General features: G+C 43.7%; 1 protein-coding gene across 2 annotated transcripts in view; it reads left to right on the top strand.

Moving 5' to 3' along the window:
• chm (CHM Rab escort protein) overlaps positions 1–18,951 on the top strand; it is a 106,596-nt gene that overhangs the window by 8,477 nt on the left and 79,168 nt on the right. The window contains exons 3-8 of one of the 2 annotated variants that reach the window (XM_056284492.1): positions 5,300–5,375; positions 7,624–7,748; positions 8,079–8,179; positions 10,653–10,711; positions 10,822–10,950; positions 17,070–17,186. In XM_056284492.1, coding sequence (XP_056140467.1) covers positions 5,300–5,375; positions 7,624–7,748; positions 8,079–8,179; positions 10,653–10,711; positions 10,822–10,950; positions 17,070–17,186 — 607 coding nt within the window. Of the gene's footprint in view, positions 1–5,299; positions 5,376–7,620; positions 7,749–8,078; positions 8,180–10,652; positions 10,712–10,821; positions 10,951–17,069; positions 17,187–18,951 lie in introns of both variants that reach the window. The other variant, XM_056284491.1, reaches the window with a different exon arrangement.

Here is an 18,951-nt window from a genome sequence, read left to right as displayed (position 1 = left end):
AGCTCATGTTACCTCATCACTCACCAGAATAATATAAACCAGTAAATACACAGGAAGTGGATATGGTCATCATGAAGAACTCTAGAGAGCTCATCACTCACCAGAATAATATAACCCAGTAAATACACAGGAAGTGGACATAGTCATCATGAAGAACTCTAGAGAGCTCATGTTACCTCATCACTCACCAGAATAATATAAACCAGTAAATACACAGGAAGTGGACATGGTCATCATGAAGCACTCTAGAGAGCCCATGTTACCTCATCACTCACCAGAATAATATATCCAGTAAATACACAGGAAGTGGACATGGTCATCATGAAGCACTCTAGAGAGCTCATCACTCACCAGAATAATATAATCCAGTAAATACACAGGAAGTGGACATGGTCATCATGAAGCACTCTAGAGAGCTCATGTTACCTCATCACTCACCAGAATGATATAAACCAGTAAATACACAGGAAGTGGACATGGTCATCATGAAGAACTCTAGAGAGCTCATGTTACCTCATCACTCACCAGAATAATATAAACCAGTAAATACACAGGAAGTGGACATGGTCATCATGAAGAACTCTAGAGAGCTCATGTTACCTCATCACTCACCAGAATAATATAATCCAGTAAATACACAGGAAGTGGACATGGTCATTATGAAGAACTCTAGAGAGCTCATGTTACCTCATCACTCACCAGAATAATATAATCCAGTAAATACACAGGAAGTGGACATTGTCATCATGAAGAACTCTAGATCTCATTTTACCTCATCACGCATCAGAATAATACACAGGAAGTGGACATGGTCATCATGTCTGAAATTCAGATTGGACCAGAAATGTAAAGCGCTTTGAGTGGCAGTTGCAGCTAGAAAAGCGCTGTATAAAATGCAAATTGATTGATTGATTGATTGATTGATGAAGAACTCTAGAGAGTTCATGTTACCTCATCACTCACCAGAATAATATAATCCAGTAAATACACAGGAAGTGGACATGGTCATCATGAAGAACTCTAGAGAGCTCATCACTCACCAGAATAATATAACCCAGTAAATACACAGGAAGTGGACATAGTCATCATGAAGAACTCTAGAGAGCTCATGTTACCTCATCACTCACCAGAATAATATAAACCAGTAAATACACAGGAAGTGGACATGGTCATCATGAAGAACTCTAGAGAGCTCATCACTCACCAGAATAATATAACCCAGTAAATACACAGGAAGTGGACATAGTCATCATGAAGAACTCTAGAGAGCTCATGTTACCTCATCACTCACCAGAATAATATAAACCAGTAAATACACAGGAAGTGGACATGGTCATCATGAAGCACTCTAGAGAGCCCATGTTACCTCATCACTCACCAGAATAATATATCCAGTAAATACACAGGAAGTGGACATGGTCATCATGAAGCACTCTAGAGAGCTCATCACTCACCAGAATAATATAATCCAGTAAATACACAGGAAGTGGACATGGTCATCATGAAGCACTCTAGAGAGCTCATGTTACCTCATCACTCACCAGAATGATATAAACCAGTAAATACACAGGAAGTGGACATGGTCATCATGAAGAACTCTAGAGAGCTCATGTTACCTCATCACTCACCAGAATAATATAAACCAGTAAATACACAGGAAGTGGACATGGTCATCATGAAGCACTCTAGAGAGCTCATCACTCACCAGAATAATATAATCCAGTAAATACACAGGAAGTGGACATGGTCATCATGAAGAACTCTAGAGAGCTCATGTTACCTCATCACTCACCAGAATAATATAATCCAGTAAATACACAGGAAGTGGACATGGTCATTATGAAGAACTCTAGAGAGCTCATGTTACCTCATCTCTCACCAGAATAATATAATCCAGTAAATACACAGGAAGTGGACATGGTCATCATGAAGCACTCTAGATCTCATGTTACCTCATCACGCATCAGAATAATACACAGGAAGTGGACATGGTCATCATGTCTGAAATTCAGATTGGACCAGAAATGTAAAGCGCTTTTGAGTGGCTGTTGCAGCTAGAAAAGCGCTGTATAAAATGCAAATTGATTGATTGATTGATTGATTGATTGATTGATTGATTGATTGATTGATTGATGAAGAACTCTAGAGAGTTCATGTTACCTCATCACTCACCAGAATAATATAACCCAGTAAATACACAGGAAGTGGACATAGTCATCATGAAGAACTCTAGAGAGCTCATGTTACCTCATCACTCACCAGAACAATATAAACCAGTAAATACACAGGAAGTGGACATGGTCATCATGAAGCACTCTAGAGAGCCCATGTTACCTCATCACTCACCAGAATAATATATCCAGTAAATACACAGGAAGTGGACATGGTCATCATGAAGCACTCTAGAGAGCTCATCACTCACCAGAATAATATAATCCAGTAAATACACAGGAAGTGGACATGGTCATCATGAAGCACTCTAGAGAGCTCATGTTACCTCATCACTCACCAGAATGATATAAACCAGTAAATACACAGGAAGTGGACATGGTCATCATGAAGAACTCTAGAGAGCTCATGTTACCTCATCACTCACCAGAATAATATAAACCAGTAAATACACAGGAAGTGGACATGGTCATCATGAAGCACTCTAGAGAGCTCATCACTCACCAGAATAATATAATCCAGTAAATACACAGGAAGTGGACGTGGTCATCATGAAGAACTCTAGAGAGCTCATGTTACCTCATCACTCACCAGAATAATATAATCCAGTAAATACACAGGAAGTGGACATGGTCATTATGAAGAACTCTAGAGAGCTCATGTTACCTCATCACTCACCAGAATAATATAATCCAGTAAATACACAGGAAGTGGACATGGTCATCATGAAGAACTCTAGATCTCATGTTACCTCATCACGCATCAGAATACACAGGAAGTGGACATGATCATCATGTCTGAAATTCAGATTGGACCAGAAATGTAAAGCGTTTTGAGTGGCTGTTGCAGCTAGAAAAGCGCTGTATAAAATGCAAATTGGTTGATTGATTGATTGATTGATTGATTGATTGATTGATTGATTGATTGATTGATTGATTGATTGATTGATTGATTGATTGATTGATGAAGAACTCTAGACAGGTCATGTTACCTCATCACTCACCAGAATAATATCCAGTAAATACACAGGAAGTGGACATGATCATCATGAAGAACTCTAGAGAGCTCATCACTCACCGGAATAATATAATCCAGTAAATACACAGGAAGTGGACATGGTCATCATGAAGAACTCTAGAGAGCTCATGTTACCTCATCACTCATCAGAATAATATAAACCAGTAAATACACAGGAAGTGGACATGGTCATCATGAAGCACTCTAGAGAGCCCATGTTACCTCATCACTCAACAGAATAATATAATCCAGTAAATACACAGGAAGTGGACATGGTCATCTTGAAGAACTGTAGAGAGCTCATGTTACCTCATTACTTACCGGAATAATATAAACCAGTAAATACACGGGAAGTGGACATGGTCATCATGAAGCACTCTAGAGAGCCCATGTTACCTCATCACTCACCAGAATAATATAATCCAGTAAATACACAGGAAGTCGACATGGTCATCATGAAGCACTCTAGAGGTCATGTTACCTCATCACTCATCAGAATAATCACATTCTGTTTCCAAGGAATCAGACTCATGTTGCTGCCCTTTACAGATGAACTACGTGCTTTCATGTGTTTTTGTGTGAACGTGAAATATGTTTCATTAAGAGAAATCGGTCTTGGGTGAAATCGCAGAATGTGAATATCCACACATCCTGTAACAAATCTGCAGACACCGTTTACCTGAACTCTGTCAGATATGGAATCAGATTCATTTCCATTTTCAAATCAAATAAATGTAGAGAACATGACCTATAGCTGTCATGTCTTACGTACAAGTACAGTAAACTAAACTGCAATACAAATATATTCTTCTACTCTTATTAACTGGAATTTGATTACCAGGTTAGATTGCTTTATTTGTTTAAATGGTAGGCCTATTGTTGAATAACCAGGCTATCAACATTTTAATCACATATGATGAAGTCATATGTGATTAAAATATGTGATTAAAGTAAGTCGCTTTGGATGAAAGCGTCAGCTAAATGACTGTAACGTAACGTAATGTAATGTAATATGCTTCCTGTTATTTGATGTGATATTGTGTTTTAATATTATGGCCCCTGTTATTTGATGTGATATTGTGTTTTAATATTATGGTCTCTGTTATTTGATGTGATGTTGTGTTTTAATATTATGGTCCCTGTTATTTGATGTGATGTTGTGTTTTAATATTATGGTCCCTGTTATTTGATGTGATGTGTGTTTTAATATTATGGTCGGTGTTATTTGATGTGATATTTTGTTTTAATATTATGGTCCCTGTTATTTGATGTGATATTGTGTTTTAATATTATGGTCCCTGTTATTTGATGTGATATTGTGTTTTAATATCATGGTCCCTGTTATTTGATGTGATGTTGTGTTTTAATATCATGGTCCCTGTTATTTGATGTGATATTGTGTTTTAATATTATGGTCCCTGTTATTTGATGTGATATTGTGTTTTAATATCATGGTCCCTGTTATTTGATGTGATATTGTGTTTTAATATTATGGCCCCTGTTATTTGATGTGATGTTGTGTTTTAATATTATGGTCCCTGTTATTTGATGTGATATTGTGTTTTAATATTATGGTCCCTGTTATTTGATGTGATATTGTGTTTTAATATTATGGTCCCTGTTATTTGATGTGATGTTGTGTTTTAATATTATGGTCGGTGTTATTTGATGTGATATTGTGTTTTAATATTATGGTCCCTGTTATTTGATGTGATATTGTGTTTTAATATTATGGTCCCTGTTATTTGATGTGATATTGTGTTTTAATATTATGGTCCCTGTTATTTGATGTGATATTGTGTTTTAATATTATGGTCCCTGTTATTTGATGTGATATTGTGTTTTAATATTATGGTCCCTGTTATTTGATGTGATATTTTGTTTTAATATTATGGTCCCTGTTATTTGATGTGATATTGTGTTTTAATATTATGGTCGGTGTTATTTGATGTGATATTGTGTTTTAATATTATGGTCCCTGTTATTTGATGTGATATTGTGTTTTAATATCATGGTCCCTGTTATTTGATGTGATGTTGTGTTTTAATATTATGGTCCCTGTTATTTGATGAGTGATGTGTTTTCTGAGGCGTTATATCATCATACGTTGTAGGAGGAGTTACTATGCTGGCAAGTGGGCTAGCTTCACTTTCAACGGCTTGCTTTCCTGGATAGAGGACCATAAAAATGTAAGTTCTCTCCTCTCCTCCCCTCTCCTGTCCTCTTCTGTCCTCTTCTGTCCTCTCCTGTCCTGTCCTCTCCTGTCCTCTCCTCTCCTGTCCTCTTCTGTCCTCTTCTGTCCTCTCCTCTCCTTTCCTGTCCTCTCCTCTCCTCTCCTCTCCTCTCCTCTCCTCTCCTCTCCTCTCCTCTCCTCTCCTCTCCTCTCCTGTCCTGTCCTGTCCTGTCCTGTCCTGTCCTGTCCTGTCCTGTCCTCTCCTCTCCTGTCCTGTCCTCTCCTCTCCTGTCCCTTCTCTTCCCTCCGCTCCTCTCTTCTCCTCTCTTCTCCTGTCCCCTCCCTTCTCTTCCCTTCTCTTCTCTCCCCTCCCCTCCCTTCCCTTCCTTTCTCTCCCCTTCTCTCCTCTCCTCTCTGCTCCCCCTCCCCTCAACTCTGCTCCTCTCCTCTCCTTTGCTTCTCTCCTTCGCTTCTCTCCTTCGCTCCGCTCCCCCATCCCCTCCACTCCTCTCCTCCGCTCCGCCCCCTCCTCTCCGCTCTGCTCCCCCTCCCATCTGCTCCGCTCCTCTCCTCTCTGCTCCTCTCCCCTCCCCTCCCTTCCATTCCCTTCCCTTCTCTCCTCTCCTCTTATCTCCTCCCCTCCACTCCACTCCTCTCCTCCCCTCCCCCCCCCTTCCCTCCCCTCCATACGCACCATGTGCTTTTAGCCAGTGACGTTAACACCAATCATCAGCCTTCAAATGTATGTGCGTCAAACGGCGTGAGTGGCTGCCGGGGTGGCGGCACGGTGGCGCAGTGTTTAGCGTGGTCGCCTCACAGCAAGAAGGTCCTGGGTTCGAGCCCCGGGGTAGTCCAACCTTGGTGGATTGTCCCGGGTCGTCCTCTGTGTGGAGTTTGCATGTTCTCCCCGTGTCTGTGTGGGTTTCCTCCGGGGACTCCGGTTTCCTCCCACAGACATGTAGGTCAGGTGATCGGCTGTACTAAATTGTCCCTAGGAATGAATGTGTGTGTGTGTGGGGGGGGGGGGCCCTGTGTGATGGCCTAGTGGCTTGTCCAGGGTGTCTCCCCACCTGCCGCCCAGTGACTGCTGGGATAGTGATCAAATCCTCCTTCTACCACCTTCGCAACATTGCGAAAATAAGATCCTCTCTCAAATGCCCTGCTGCTGAGATACTGATCCATTCCTTCATCTCCTCCCGCCTTCATTACTGCAACTCACTCCTCTGTGGCATCAGTGCTAGCTCTATAAAGAGACTCCAACTGGTCCAGAACGCATCTGCCCGACTTTTAACTTTCACCAAATCCTGGCACCTCATCACCCCAGTCCTAAAAGACCTCCACTGGCTACCCAACCCCCACCGGATCAATTACAAAATCCTGGTTCTTACTTATAAAGCCCTTCACAAACTGCCCCCCCCATACATCACCGACCTCCTCTCCCCCTACCAACCCTCTCGGGCCCTCAGGTCCACCTCAGCCTCCATTCTCTCCACCCCCAGGTCCGACCTCCGCGGCTTTGGTGACTGAGCCTTCTCCAGAGCAGCTCCCAGGCTCTGGAACTCACTTCCCCAAATCATTAGAGACTCAGAATCCCTCCCACTCTTCCAATCCCGTCTCAAGACACACCTTTTCTCCATTGCCTTCTCGTGCCCCCCCCCCCCATCCTCTGGGGACTGAGCGCTCGACCTGCCCCCTCCCTCAACTCCTTCCCAAACTCCCTCCCCAAGCGCATCGAACACTGCTGCGGGCTGCCCACATTCAGGTCATTGGTCGGGACTCACCTCTTCAGACTTCATCTGTGATTTATGTGATTTATGATGTTGGGTTTTCTTCCCCTTCATATCTGTCCAAGTGGGAGAGTACTGCTGGTGTCGTGTGTGGCTGCCGCTTCTCCCTCTCGTAGCCCCCCTTCCCATCCACCCCTGTATGTCTGTGTTCTGTTTATCCGTCGTCTTGTTTCACCCCGTGTATTGTAAAGCCACTTTGAGTATTAGAAAAGCGCTATATAAGATTGATTTATTATTATTATTATTACTATTATAGGCTCCAGCATCCCTGCGACCCTGAGAGCAGGATAAGCGGTTAAGACAATGGATGGATGAATGGATGGATGGATGGATGGCGTGAATGGCAAAAAAACGAACAGAATCATAAAAAAATGTACGCACGGTGCGTACAGGATTACGGCTGCCGGCGCCACTGTGGCCCAGAACAAAGCTCATTGTTAATGTGCTTGAATTAAATTGTTTTGTTTGTGTCAGAAGGCAGACTCCCACCCGGAAGTGGTCCAGGATTGGTCTAATCTTCTAGAGGAAGGAGAAGAATTGATTCGTCTGTCTTCCAAAGACTCTGCCCCAGTCACCAACCTACAAGTCTTCTGCTATGCCAGGTACTGACAAAACTTTGACTTTTTCTTTATTTTAATCACCAGTACACCAAAGTCTGCCACTTTTCATGGGAACATAAACAGTAACGGCAGCACATTGTCCTTTCTGGTAGCATTACAGCAGAGTTCAGCTAAATGGCTAAACATGCTACCAGTCTATCTTTATTAGCAGTCTGTTAGCATTTCAGCTGATTTTCATGCATATGTTGTTTGCTTTTGTTTGGCAAAATTTTTGAAGGGCTCTAAAATAGATAATATAAATAATGATAATGCTTTATATTAATTTTACAAGTTGGATTAACATACATTTTAATATAACTGTTCCATATTTAGTGAGGAAAAAGAGGAGGGCACTGGGAGTGCAGATGCTCCAAACAGCGCAGAATCAGAAAGTGGAGGGGCAGGAGATGGAGCCACTGATCCAGGAAGTACAGGTTCGAATTTCATGCCAACCAGAAACTTCAGTGCACAGTACAGGTTACATGTACAGGTTAACATGTGGATCTGTAGGTTAACATTAACATAGAATGAATCACACCCTGGTCACAACCTGTTCCAACTCATCCCCTCTGGCAGGCGCTACAGAGCACTGTATCCCAAAACACCCAGATATAAAAAGTTTCTTTCCGTGGGCTGTGATTCAAATGAACGCTTAACACTGTCAAGAATAATAAGAATAATAAGAATTTTATTTATATAGTACTTTTCTAAAACAATGTTACAAAGTGTTTCACAAAAAAACCAGACAAGGCAAAAATAAGAGTAAGACCAAATAAGTAAGAGTAAAAATAAAAACAAATATCAAACATTTGTAAAAGCTTTCCTAAAAAGAAAAGTTTTTAAGATGAGATTTAAAAGAAGCTAAAGACTTGGTTTGTCTTAATTCAACAGGAAGAGAGTTCCATAGTGTGGGAGTTCAAACAGCAATAGCCCGATCACCCTTTGTAACAAACTGAGACCTGGGAATAACCAGCAGGGCTCCATCTGCGGATCTTAATGGTTGATGGGGGAATATACCAGGTCAACAAATGGGAAATGTATGTAGGAGCAAGACCATTTAAAGCATTAAAAGTGAGCAATACATTTTTAAAATCAATTCGAAATATAAAAGGGAGCCAGTGTAGGGAGGCAAGCACAGGAGTGATATGGTCATGCCTCCTTGTGCCAATAATGAGCCAAGCAGCGGCGTTTTGTACTAACTGCAGACGGTGGAGGGAGCCCTTGCTGATACCAGAATAAAGTGCATTACAGTTGTCGAGCTGAGAATAGATAAAGGCATGTACAACTTTTTGCATATCGGCAATTGATAAAAATGGCCTAATTTTGGAGATTAGCTTGAGCTGGAGAAATCATGACTGAACAATATGTTTGATGAGACTATCAAAATTGAGGTTAGCATCAACTGTCACCCCTTGATTCCTAGCAGCCTGCTTAAGACTACCTGACAGACCACCAAGATTAGTAACAAAAGGGCTGATGGATGTCTTGGAACTAAACATAATGACCTAAGACTTATCATTAAATTTGAGAAAGTTTTTGGACATCCAGGACTTAATGTCAGAGAGGCAAGTTGTGAGATTTGCTAGGGTGCTAGGATCTGTGGGTTTTAGTGGCATGTATAACTGAGTGTTATCAGCATAAAAATGGTAGAGCAGATCGTGATTTTAAATGACTTGGCCAAGAGAAGGGGGCCAAGAACTGAGCCTTGAGGGACACCACAACTCAAATGAGCCACCGAGGGGATAGCGTTACCCAGAACAACAGAAAAAGTTCTATTGGTGTGGTAAGAGTGTAATAAGCTAAGAGCCGAGCCCTTGATACCAACCCAAGTCTGTAAGCGATGTAAGAGGATGTTGTAATCGACTGTGTCTAAGGCAGCACTTAAGTCTAAAAGAACTAAACTCGAGCAGTCACCTCTGTCGGCAGTCAGCAGTAGATCATTAATGACCTTAACTAGAGCTGTCTCGGTACTATGAAGTGCTCTAAAACTAGACTGGAAACTATTAAAACAGTATTAGTGTTCATAAAAGAAATCAACTGAGAAGAAATTACTCTCTTCGGAATCTTAAAAAAAAACAGTTTGGAGATTGGTCTGTAGTTACTTAGGGACAGAGGATGTAAATTAGGTTTCTTCAGCAATGGGTGAACAGTGGCATGATTAAACTGTCTGAAAAAGAACCAGAGGCCAGAGAATTATTAAGAATTTGCAGAATAATGGGGCTGATAGTTGAAAATACCTCCTTGAGCAGCTTAGTGGGAATGATGTCTAGGATGCAGGAGGAGGAGTTCATATTGGAGGCTGTACTCTCCAACACTGAAACTAATTGGTTGAAACTGGGTAAAAGAGGCAGAATTAACATGGGGAATGGAACAAATGCAAGAGCCTGGCTGGATTTGGGACCTGATATTCTCCATCTTAGTTACAAAATGAGTGAGAAATTTATCGGACAACTCAACATCAGGTTCAAAAAGAGAAGTGGAGGGACCATTAATAACACAATCGATTACCCTGAAGGGAATTTTAGGATTGTGGGTATATCTTGATATTAGCTGAGAGAAGTACGCTCAATAAATCCAACCATTTTTTATATACTGTACTGTACATTGTACGTATACTGGTATGCTCTGTCATGTCCATCTACCTCAGCCATGTATGTAAGTAACCTGCTAACGTGTATTTCAGCATCTCGGATATATTCTCTGCACCATTGCACTTTATCACCTCTTATTACTCCTGTTTAAGTCAATCCTTGTGTATATATGTGAAGATTGTTGTGTTGTAATTCTATGTTAAGTACACTGAGAGAGCCATGAAACCAGAGTCACATTCCATGTATTTGCAAACCTACATGGTCAATAAACATGATTCTGATTCTGAGCTTCTGTGTCTCTATGAAATCTTGTCAGCTGACATGACGTCAGAAGCTGAGTCAGCCCAGGAGGAGACCACAGAACCAAAGGAAGAGGTAACGATAAACAAGTCAGTTTTGTACCTAACAGATGGATGAATGAATGGAGGAACAACAGAGCATTGTATTGATGTGCATTTGTTTTAAATGATGTCTTAATCACACAGGTCATCCAGACAGACAGCCAACCACACCCCTCCGCTACTCAGAGCCAATCGGAGCCAAGCAGGAAGAAGATCAGCTACACTCAGCTGCTCAAGGAAGGACGGAGGTTCAACATTGACTTGGTGTCAAAGGTTAAATAATACAGAACACCTCACAAACAGCAACAGAAAAACACACAAAACAAATAAATCCCACCCCAAAATCAGCAACAGACACTGTAATATGTAGAAGTTATATTGAAAGGAAAAAGCAAATAAATAAATGAAAAATAGCCACAATAATAAGTACGAGTAGACTTCACAAGAACACGACAGGAAGCAAGCAAAGACCACAAACAGAGTAATCAGCCACTACCCTTCAGGGAGAGACAAGAGGGTCAGCGTCCCTGCAGGAAGGAGTGCGAAGGCTTCTAGTCTCCTGCACTTGTCCGATTCACGGTTGAGATCATGAGTAAGTTTCTCCAGATGGAGAAGCACCGATACCAATGATATCCACATGCTGACTGCAGGGACCTGCGATGCGGACCACCGCAGAAAAGATGCACTTTTTAGCCAAAAATAAAAGAACTAGGCAGCAAGGTGGCGCAGTGGTTAGCGCGGTCGCCTCACAGCGAGAAGGTCCTGGGTTTGAGCCCTGGGGTAGTCCAACCTTGGGGGTCATCCCGGGTTGTCCTCTGTGTGGAGTTTGCATGTTCTCCCCATGTCTGCGTGGGTTTCCTCCGGGGGCTCCGGTTTCCTCCCACAGTCCAAAGACATGTAGGTCAGCTGACTCTCCCTTACTAAATTGTCCCCAGATGTGAATGTGTGTGTGTGTGTGTGGACGGGCCCTGTGATGGCCTGGCGACCTGTCCAGGGTGTCTCCCGGCCTGCCGCCCAATGACTGCTGGGATAGGCTCCAGCATCCCCGTGACCCTGGGAGCAGGATAAGCGGTTTGGAGAATGGATGCATAAAAGAACTGTTAAGAGATTTGATATCTGCATCAAACAGATTGTCCGGTGTGTGGTTCAACAAATAAAAAGAAGAAGTCATGTAAATCGTTTACGGGCAACCTATTGGATCACAGAATGGACCTCCTTCCAAAATGTCTGACTTCAGTTACAAGACCAGAACAGATGGATAAAAGGACTTTTGTGTCTTTTACATTTATAGCAGAGGTCTGAGCTGTTGGGGGACATTTTCTGGAGGTGAATAGATGTGAAATAAGTCCTATGGAAAATTTTTAAATTTTGCTCATGATAGGAATTGAAGTACATTTCGGGAAGATCCCGCTGCAAATCTTGATCCAATCTGCAGAACTAAATGTTACTCCCATATCACATTCCCACAGCGGCTTCAGGGAATCATCACCTGAAGTATCAGAGTACCGTAGTAGAGCATAAATCTCCAAAATCATGCCTTTGCGAGATTTGGCTGAGACCATAGTATTTTCCAGTTCTTCAAAGTGGATCACGTTTTTTCTTAAAAGAGATTATATAATGATGAATTTGGAGAAATTTAAAAAAATCTTCATGGGGAATGTTTCAGTCAGTCCTAATTTGCTCAAATTACTTTAAAGAGTCAGCGACCAATAGGTCTGCAAGATCTGATAGGCCCTTAGAATTCCACTCCGATAGACCAATACTGCTAATTTGTGCTGGAAGTTTAGGATTCAATGCTAGGGGAGACCAAATGGAGATAACAGAAGGGATATCCAAATATTTCTTCACATCCCTCCAGACTAGTATTGTGTTATAAACAATTATATTGTTAAGAGAAATCATCTGATCTATATTGTTGATGAAGGGGAGGGATTTAAGCCTTCTGGGATAGCTAAAGGGATGCTAAAGATTCAAACCGAACCCAGAAGGAATCCTGCCAATTTATAAACCAGTTTGTCATCATTCTAGGTTGCGCTGACCAATAGTAGTGTACCAATAGATTTGGCAAGGATAAGCCTCCCAGTTCCTTCGTCTTAATAAGCTTAAAGAACCTAATTCTACTACTACTACTACTACTACTACTACTACTTTCGGCTGCTCCCGTTAGGGGGCGCCACAGCGGATCATCCGTTTCCATCTCTTCCTGTCCTCTGCATCTTCCTCTGTCACACCAACCACCTGCATGTCCTCCCTCACCACATCCATAAACCTCCCCTTTGGCCTTCCTCTTCTCCTCTTCCCTGGCAGCTCCATATTCAGCATCCTTCTCCCAATATACCCAGCATCTCTCCTCCACACATGTCCAAACCATCTCCATCTTGTCTCTCTTACTTTGTCTCCAAACCGTCCAACCTGAGCTGTCCCTCTAATATACTCGTTCCTAATCCTGTCCTTCTTCATCACTCCCAGTGAAAATCTTATCATCTTCAACTCTGCCACCTCCAGCTCTGCTTCCTGTCTTTTCGTCAGTGCCCCTGTCTCCAAACCATACAACATAGCTGGTCTCACTACCATCTTGTAAACCTTCCCTTTAACTCTTGCTGGTACCCTTCTGTCACAAATCACTCCTGACACTCTTCTCCAGCCACTCCACCCTGCCTGTCCTCTCTTCTTCACCTCTCTCCTGCACTCCCCGTTACTTTTTAACAGTTGATCCCAAGTATTTAAACTCATACACCTTCACCACCTCTACTCCTTGCATCTTCACCATTCCACTGTCCTCCCTCTCATTCACGCATAGGTATTCCGTCTTGCTCCTACTGACTTTCATTCCTCTTCTCTCCAGTGCATACCTCCACCTCTCCAGGCTCTCCTCCACCTGCACCCTACTCTTGCTACAGATCACAATGTCATCCGCAAACATCATCGTCCATGGAGACTCCTGCCTGATCTTGTCCGTCAACCTGTCCATCACCATTGCAAACAAGAAAGGGCTCAGAGCCGATCCTTGATGTAATCCCACCTCCACCTTGAACCCATCTGTCATTCCAACCACACACCTCACCACTGTCACACTTCCCTCATACATATCCTGCACCACTCCTACATACTTCTCTGCAACTCCCGACTTCCTCATACAATACCACACCTCCTCTCTCGGCACTCTGTCATATGCTTTCTCTAAATCTACAAAGACACAATGTAACTCCTTCTGACCTCCTCTATACTTCTCCATCAACATTCTCAAAGCAAACATCACATCTGTGGTGCTCTTTCCTGGCATGAAACCATACTGCTGCTCGCTAATCGTCACCCCTCCTCCTCTTAACCTAGCTTCTATTACTCTTTCCCATATCTTCGTGCTGTGGCTGATCAACTTTATACCTCTGTAGTTGTTAGTTCTGCACATCGCCCTTGTTCTTGAAAATCGTTACCAGTATGCGTCTTCTCCACTCCTCAGGCATCCTCTCACTTTCCAAGATTGTGTTAAACAATCTAGTTAAAAACTCCACTGCCATCTCTCCTAAACACCTCCATGCCTCCACAGGTATGTCATCTGGATCAATCGCCTTTCCATTTTTCATCCTCTTCATAGCTGCCCTCACTTCCTTCTTGCTTCCAGTGTCGGAAGATGGCTGCATGAATTCACATTTGCAGCGGCCTCACCCAGTGTGGTCCATGCAGTGTCTTTGTCCACGTCTGTGTCTAAGTTTTGTGTCCTTTTGATGGCTGGGAGAGCTGATGCTGGATCGGCTGGGACAGCGGGGCAGGCTATGCTAACTGCTAGCCCGTGCAGACCAGCAGTTCCGATAACACTGAGGGCGGTCTGGCGGTGATCTCACCTGGCGTTGACTGTGGTGTTTTTGGTGTTGTCATGAGGAATGCGGGGAGGTGTCGAGGGTGTCTGGCTGGGAGAGCTGGCACTGGATTGGCTGGCAGAGCTTGGTCTGCTTTGTCCAGTGGGCCCGGGAACCACGGCCCCTGCCTGGAGCTGTGTCCAAGGAGGAAATGCCGAGGGCGGTCTGACAGGACGCGGAAGTGGGGTGGGCTAGGCTAACTGCTAGCCCATGCAGACTGGCGGTTCCAACAGTCATCCTGACTGGCGTTCATTCCTTTGGACAGTGATTTTTTGTTTAGTTTGGGTATGTGTGTTAATTTGAGTATGTGTGTTAGTTTGGGTGTGTGTGTTCTTATAGTTTTTGCATGTGTTTTTGTCTTGTGTGTTGTACTGCTGTGGGCTGGGGGGAATGGCATTTCGTTTCATTTCATATACACCAGGGTCCGAAATTAACACTCGCCACCCGCCAAATGCAAGTAGATTTTCTGATTGGCGAGTAAATCTCAGAAGCCTACCCGCCACATGGCGAGTAACAAAAAAAGTGAAATCCAGCCACTTAATCCCCCCCATCTCTCTCCCTCTCTCCCTCTCTCCCTCCTTAGCAACAGCAATAACATAGCAACAGCATAACAGAAACTAACGAATCAAAGTGCATTAGGATGCTGCTAGACGCTACTGGCGGGTAACATTACACACACACTCGAGAGGAACAACGACAGCAGCAGCCATCAAACTCGGTACTGGCCTACTCTGTTCTTTTAACTAACGTTAGCGAGCAACACCAGTTACGTGGCGATATTTAGAAGGCACGAAACCACCATCAAAAAGACAACCATGCCCTGAAGAAGAGGAAGAAGCCACCATCACCACCAAACCGAAAAAAAAGGAAGTTTAGTGAAAAGTGGAGGTATGACGATAAAGGAGCTGCGAGAGGCTGGCTGGAGTATAACGCACAGACCGTGATAATGAGTTGCTCCGTCTGACGCCAGTATAATTCATTTGTCACCGGTAACAAGATAATGAAGGTGGAAACCATCAGGGAACATGAGACCTCCAGACGTCACATTACCTGTATGAAGGCCTCTCGGGCTCAGTCGGAGCCTGTCCTCACAGCATCCTCCGTAAAGGCGCTAATAGCCATGTCCGAGCAGACCAGCAGGAGAATGCAGAACATGTTTAGGACTGTGCAGGCCACTGGCAAGAAGGCCAGACCACTCTCCGACTTCGAATGGACGTGCGAGTAAGTGAATTTAGTTGTCATCTCAAAATATCCTTATATAGCGTAAACAACGTGCTGGCTGTAGCTAATGTTAGCCAGCTAGCACTAGTATGCGACACCTAGCTTGCACTAACGTTAGCTGTGTGCGAGCTTCAACACCATGAAACACGTTAAAACTGATTGGCGGCCCAACCTCAACTCAGACACACTCTGGGATCTACTGATGGAGCAGCTGTCATCTCCCGAGATTCGGGAGTATGACCCAACCAGTGCTGCTGATCTGTGGCACCAAGACTCTGTCAGGAGCAGGAGGCCAGACTCCATGGGCGGTGCAGAGAGAGTGGCTGCTGTAGAGTGAGAAGTGGTCCGGGACTAGGGACGGGCATGTGGAGCACTCGAGTAGTTACAATAATACTGCAAACAAAACATGAAGTCACACTTGTAACATTTTATCGTTTAACCACAGACTAATTTTACATGAAAATATTTTTGCTTCAGATCTGCTCTTGTCACATTTTTAAAAGCTTTTATTCAACACAATACCTTATTCTCTCATTGAAATGTATTGAAAACCTATGTATGGCACAAAAAAGGCTACTAATTATTTTGGCTGGTAAAAAATATGCTTGGCCGGTAGATTTTTTCATCTACCAGTCCCCTTGGCCGGTAAGCCAAAAAGTTAATTTCGGACCCTGCTGTACACAAGTGCATGAAATGAAACGACACAGTGTTCCTGATTCCCGATTCCTGTTGGCCAGAGAGTGGACATTGGCTCGGTGAATTGAAAGGAGCATGGTTCTAAATCTCTGCCAGCTTGCTTCCCCCTTCGGAGTCGTCGTTGTAGTCCGCACAGGGCTGTACCGATCAAGACCTCGGCAAGACTTCCATTAAAATGTTCAATTAAAGTCGGTAAAAAGTCTGTTCAGTTTGTCCCGTGGACAGTTGGAGACCTAAAAGTTCCTCCCTGCTGTGTGTCATCCCTATCAAGGAGGCGCTGGGAACTAGACAAATGAACAAAAACAGAGAAAGTACAAGAGTGCGCAGACCTGAGGCTCCCGTCCACAGCGCCATCTTGGTGACATCAACAGATCTTGATGACATCAAGGTGGAGTGTTTGCGGCGAGCTGGAGGAACCCTGCGTTGCTCAACCTTTTGGTGTAACATTTTAAACCTTAAAACTGCATTATATTTGTTGGACTACTACTAGTCCATCTGTGCTACTAATTTATACAACACTTGCCCAGTTGGTGTACGTCCAGAATTTCCAACTTCCAACCTCTGTTATGATCTAATGTTTTTCTGAAAGTTTCCTTTTTCTTCTTCTTATTTCATTAGCTCATGTACTCACGGGGCTCGCTGGTCGACCTGCTCATCAAATCTAATGTCAGTCGCTATGCAGAGTTCAAGAATGTCACCCGCATCCTCACCTATCGCCACGGCAAAGTGGAACAGGTAAGTACATGCACGCACACACACACACATTCTTTTTCTTTTGGCTGCTCCCGTTAGGGGGCGCCACAGCGGATCATCCGTTTCCATTTCTTCCTGTCCTCTGCGTCTTCCTCTGTCACACCAGCCACCTGCATGTCCTCCCTCACCACATCCATAAACCTCCTCTTTGGCCTTCCTCTTCTCCTCTTCCCTGGCAGCTCCATATTCAGCATCCTTCTCCCAGTATACCCAGCATCTCTCCTCCACACATGTCCAAACCATCTCCATCTTGTCTCTCTTGCTTTGTCTCCAAACCGTCCAACCTGAGCTGTCCCTCTAATATACTTGTGCCTAATCCTGTCCTTCTTCATCTGTCCCAGTGAAAATCTTATCATCTTCATCACTGCCACCTCCACCTCCTCCTCCTGTCTTTTCATCAGTGCCACTGTCTCCAAACCATACAACATAGCTGGTCTCACTACCATCTTGTAAACCTCCCCTTTAACTCTTGCTGGTACCCTTCTGTCACACATCACTCCTGACACTCTTCTCCACCCACTCCACCCTGCCTGCACTCTCTTCTTCACCTCTCTTCTGCACTCCCTGTTACTTTGGACAGTTGACCCCAAGTATTTAAATTGATACACCTTCATCACCTCCAGTCCTTGCATCCTGACCATTCCACTGTCCTCCCTCTCATTCACACATATAGGTATTCCGTCTTGCTCCTACTGACTTTCATTCCTCTTCTCTCCAGTGCATACCTCCACCTCTCCAGGCTCTCCTCCACCTGCACCCTACTCTCGCTACAGATCACAATGTCATCCGTGAACATCATCGTCCATGGAGACTCCTGCCTGATCTTGTCCGTCAACCTGTCCATCACCATTGCAAACAAGAAAGGGCTCAGAGCCGATCCTTGATGTAATCCCACCTCCACCTTGAACCCATCTGTCATTCCAACCACACACCTCACCACTGTCACACTTCCCTCATACATATCCTGCACCACTCCTACATACTTCTCTGCAACTCCTGACTTCCTCATACAATACCACACCTCCTCTCTCGGCACCCTGTCATATGCTTTCTCTAAATCTACAAAGACACAATGTACCTCCTTCTGGCCTCCTCTATACTTCTCCATCAACATTCTCAAAGCAAACATCACATCTGTGGTGCTCTTTCATGGCATGAAACCATACTGCTGCTCGCTAATCGTCATCCCTCCTCCTCTTAACCTAGCTTCTATTACTCTTTCCCATATCTTCATGCTGTGGCTGATCAACTTTATACCTCTGTAGTTGCTACAGTTCTGCACATCACCCTTGTTCTTGAAAATCGGTACCAGTATGCTTCTTCTCCACTCCTCAGGCATCCTCTCACTTTCCAAGATTGTGTTAAACAATCTAGTTAAAAACCCCACTGCCATCTCTCCTAAACATCTCCATGCCTCCACAGGTATGTCATCAGGACCAACTGCCTTTCCACTCTTCATCCTCTTCATAGCTGCCCTAACTTCCTCCTTGTTGATCCACTACACTTCCTGATTCACTATCCCTACATCATCCAACCTTCTCTCTCTAGCTCATTTTCTTTATTCGTCAGCCCCTCAAAGTACTCCTTCCACCTTCTCAGCACACTCTCCTCACTTGTCAGCACATTTCCATCTCTATCCTTGATCACCCTAACCTGCTGCACATCCTTTGCAGCTTGGTCCCTCTGTCTAGCCAATCGGTACAAGTCCTTTTCTCCTTCCTTAGTGTCTAATCTGTCATACAACTCA

This window comes from Lampris incognitus, chromosome 8, assembly GCF_029633865.1.
Source record: "Lampris incognitus isolate fLamInc1 chromosome 8, fLamInc1.hap2, whole genome shotgun sequence".
NCBI lineage: Eukaryota > Metazoa > Chordata > Actinopteri > Lampriformes > Lampridae > Lampris > Lampris incognitus.
Note: the sequence above shows the minus strand (reverse complement) of the source record. Positions and strands in the feature narration are given on the sequence as shown.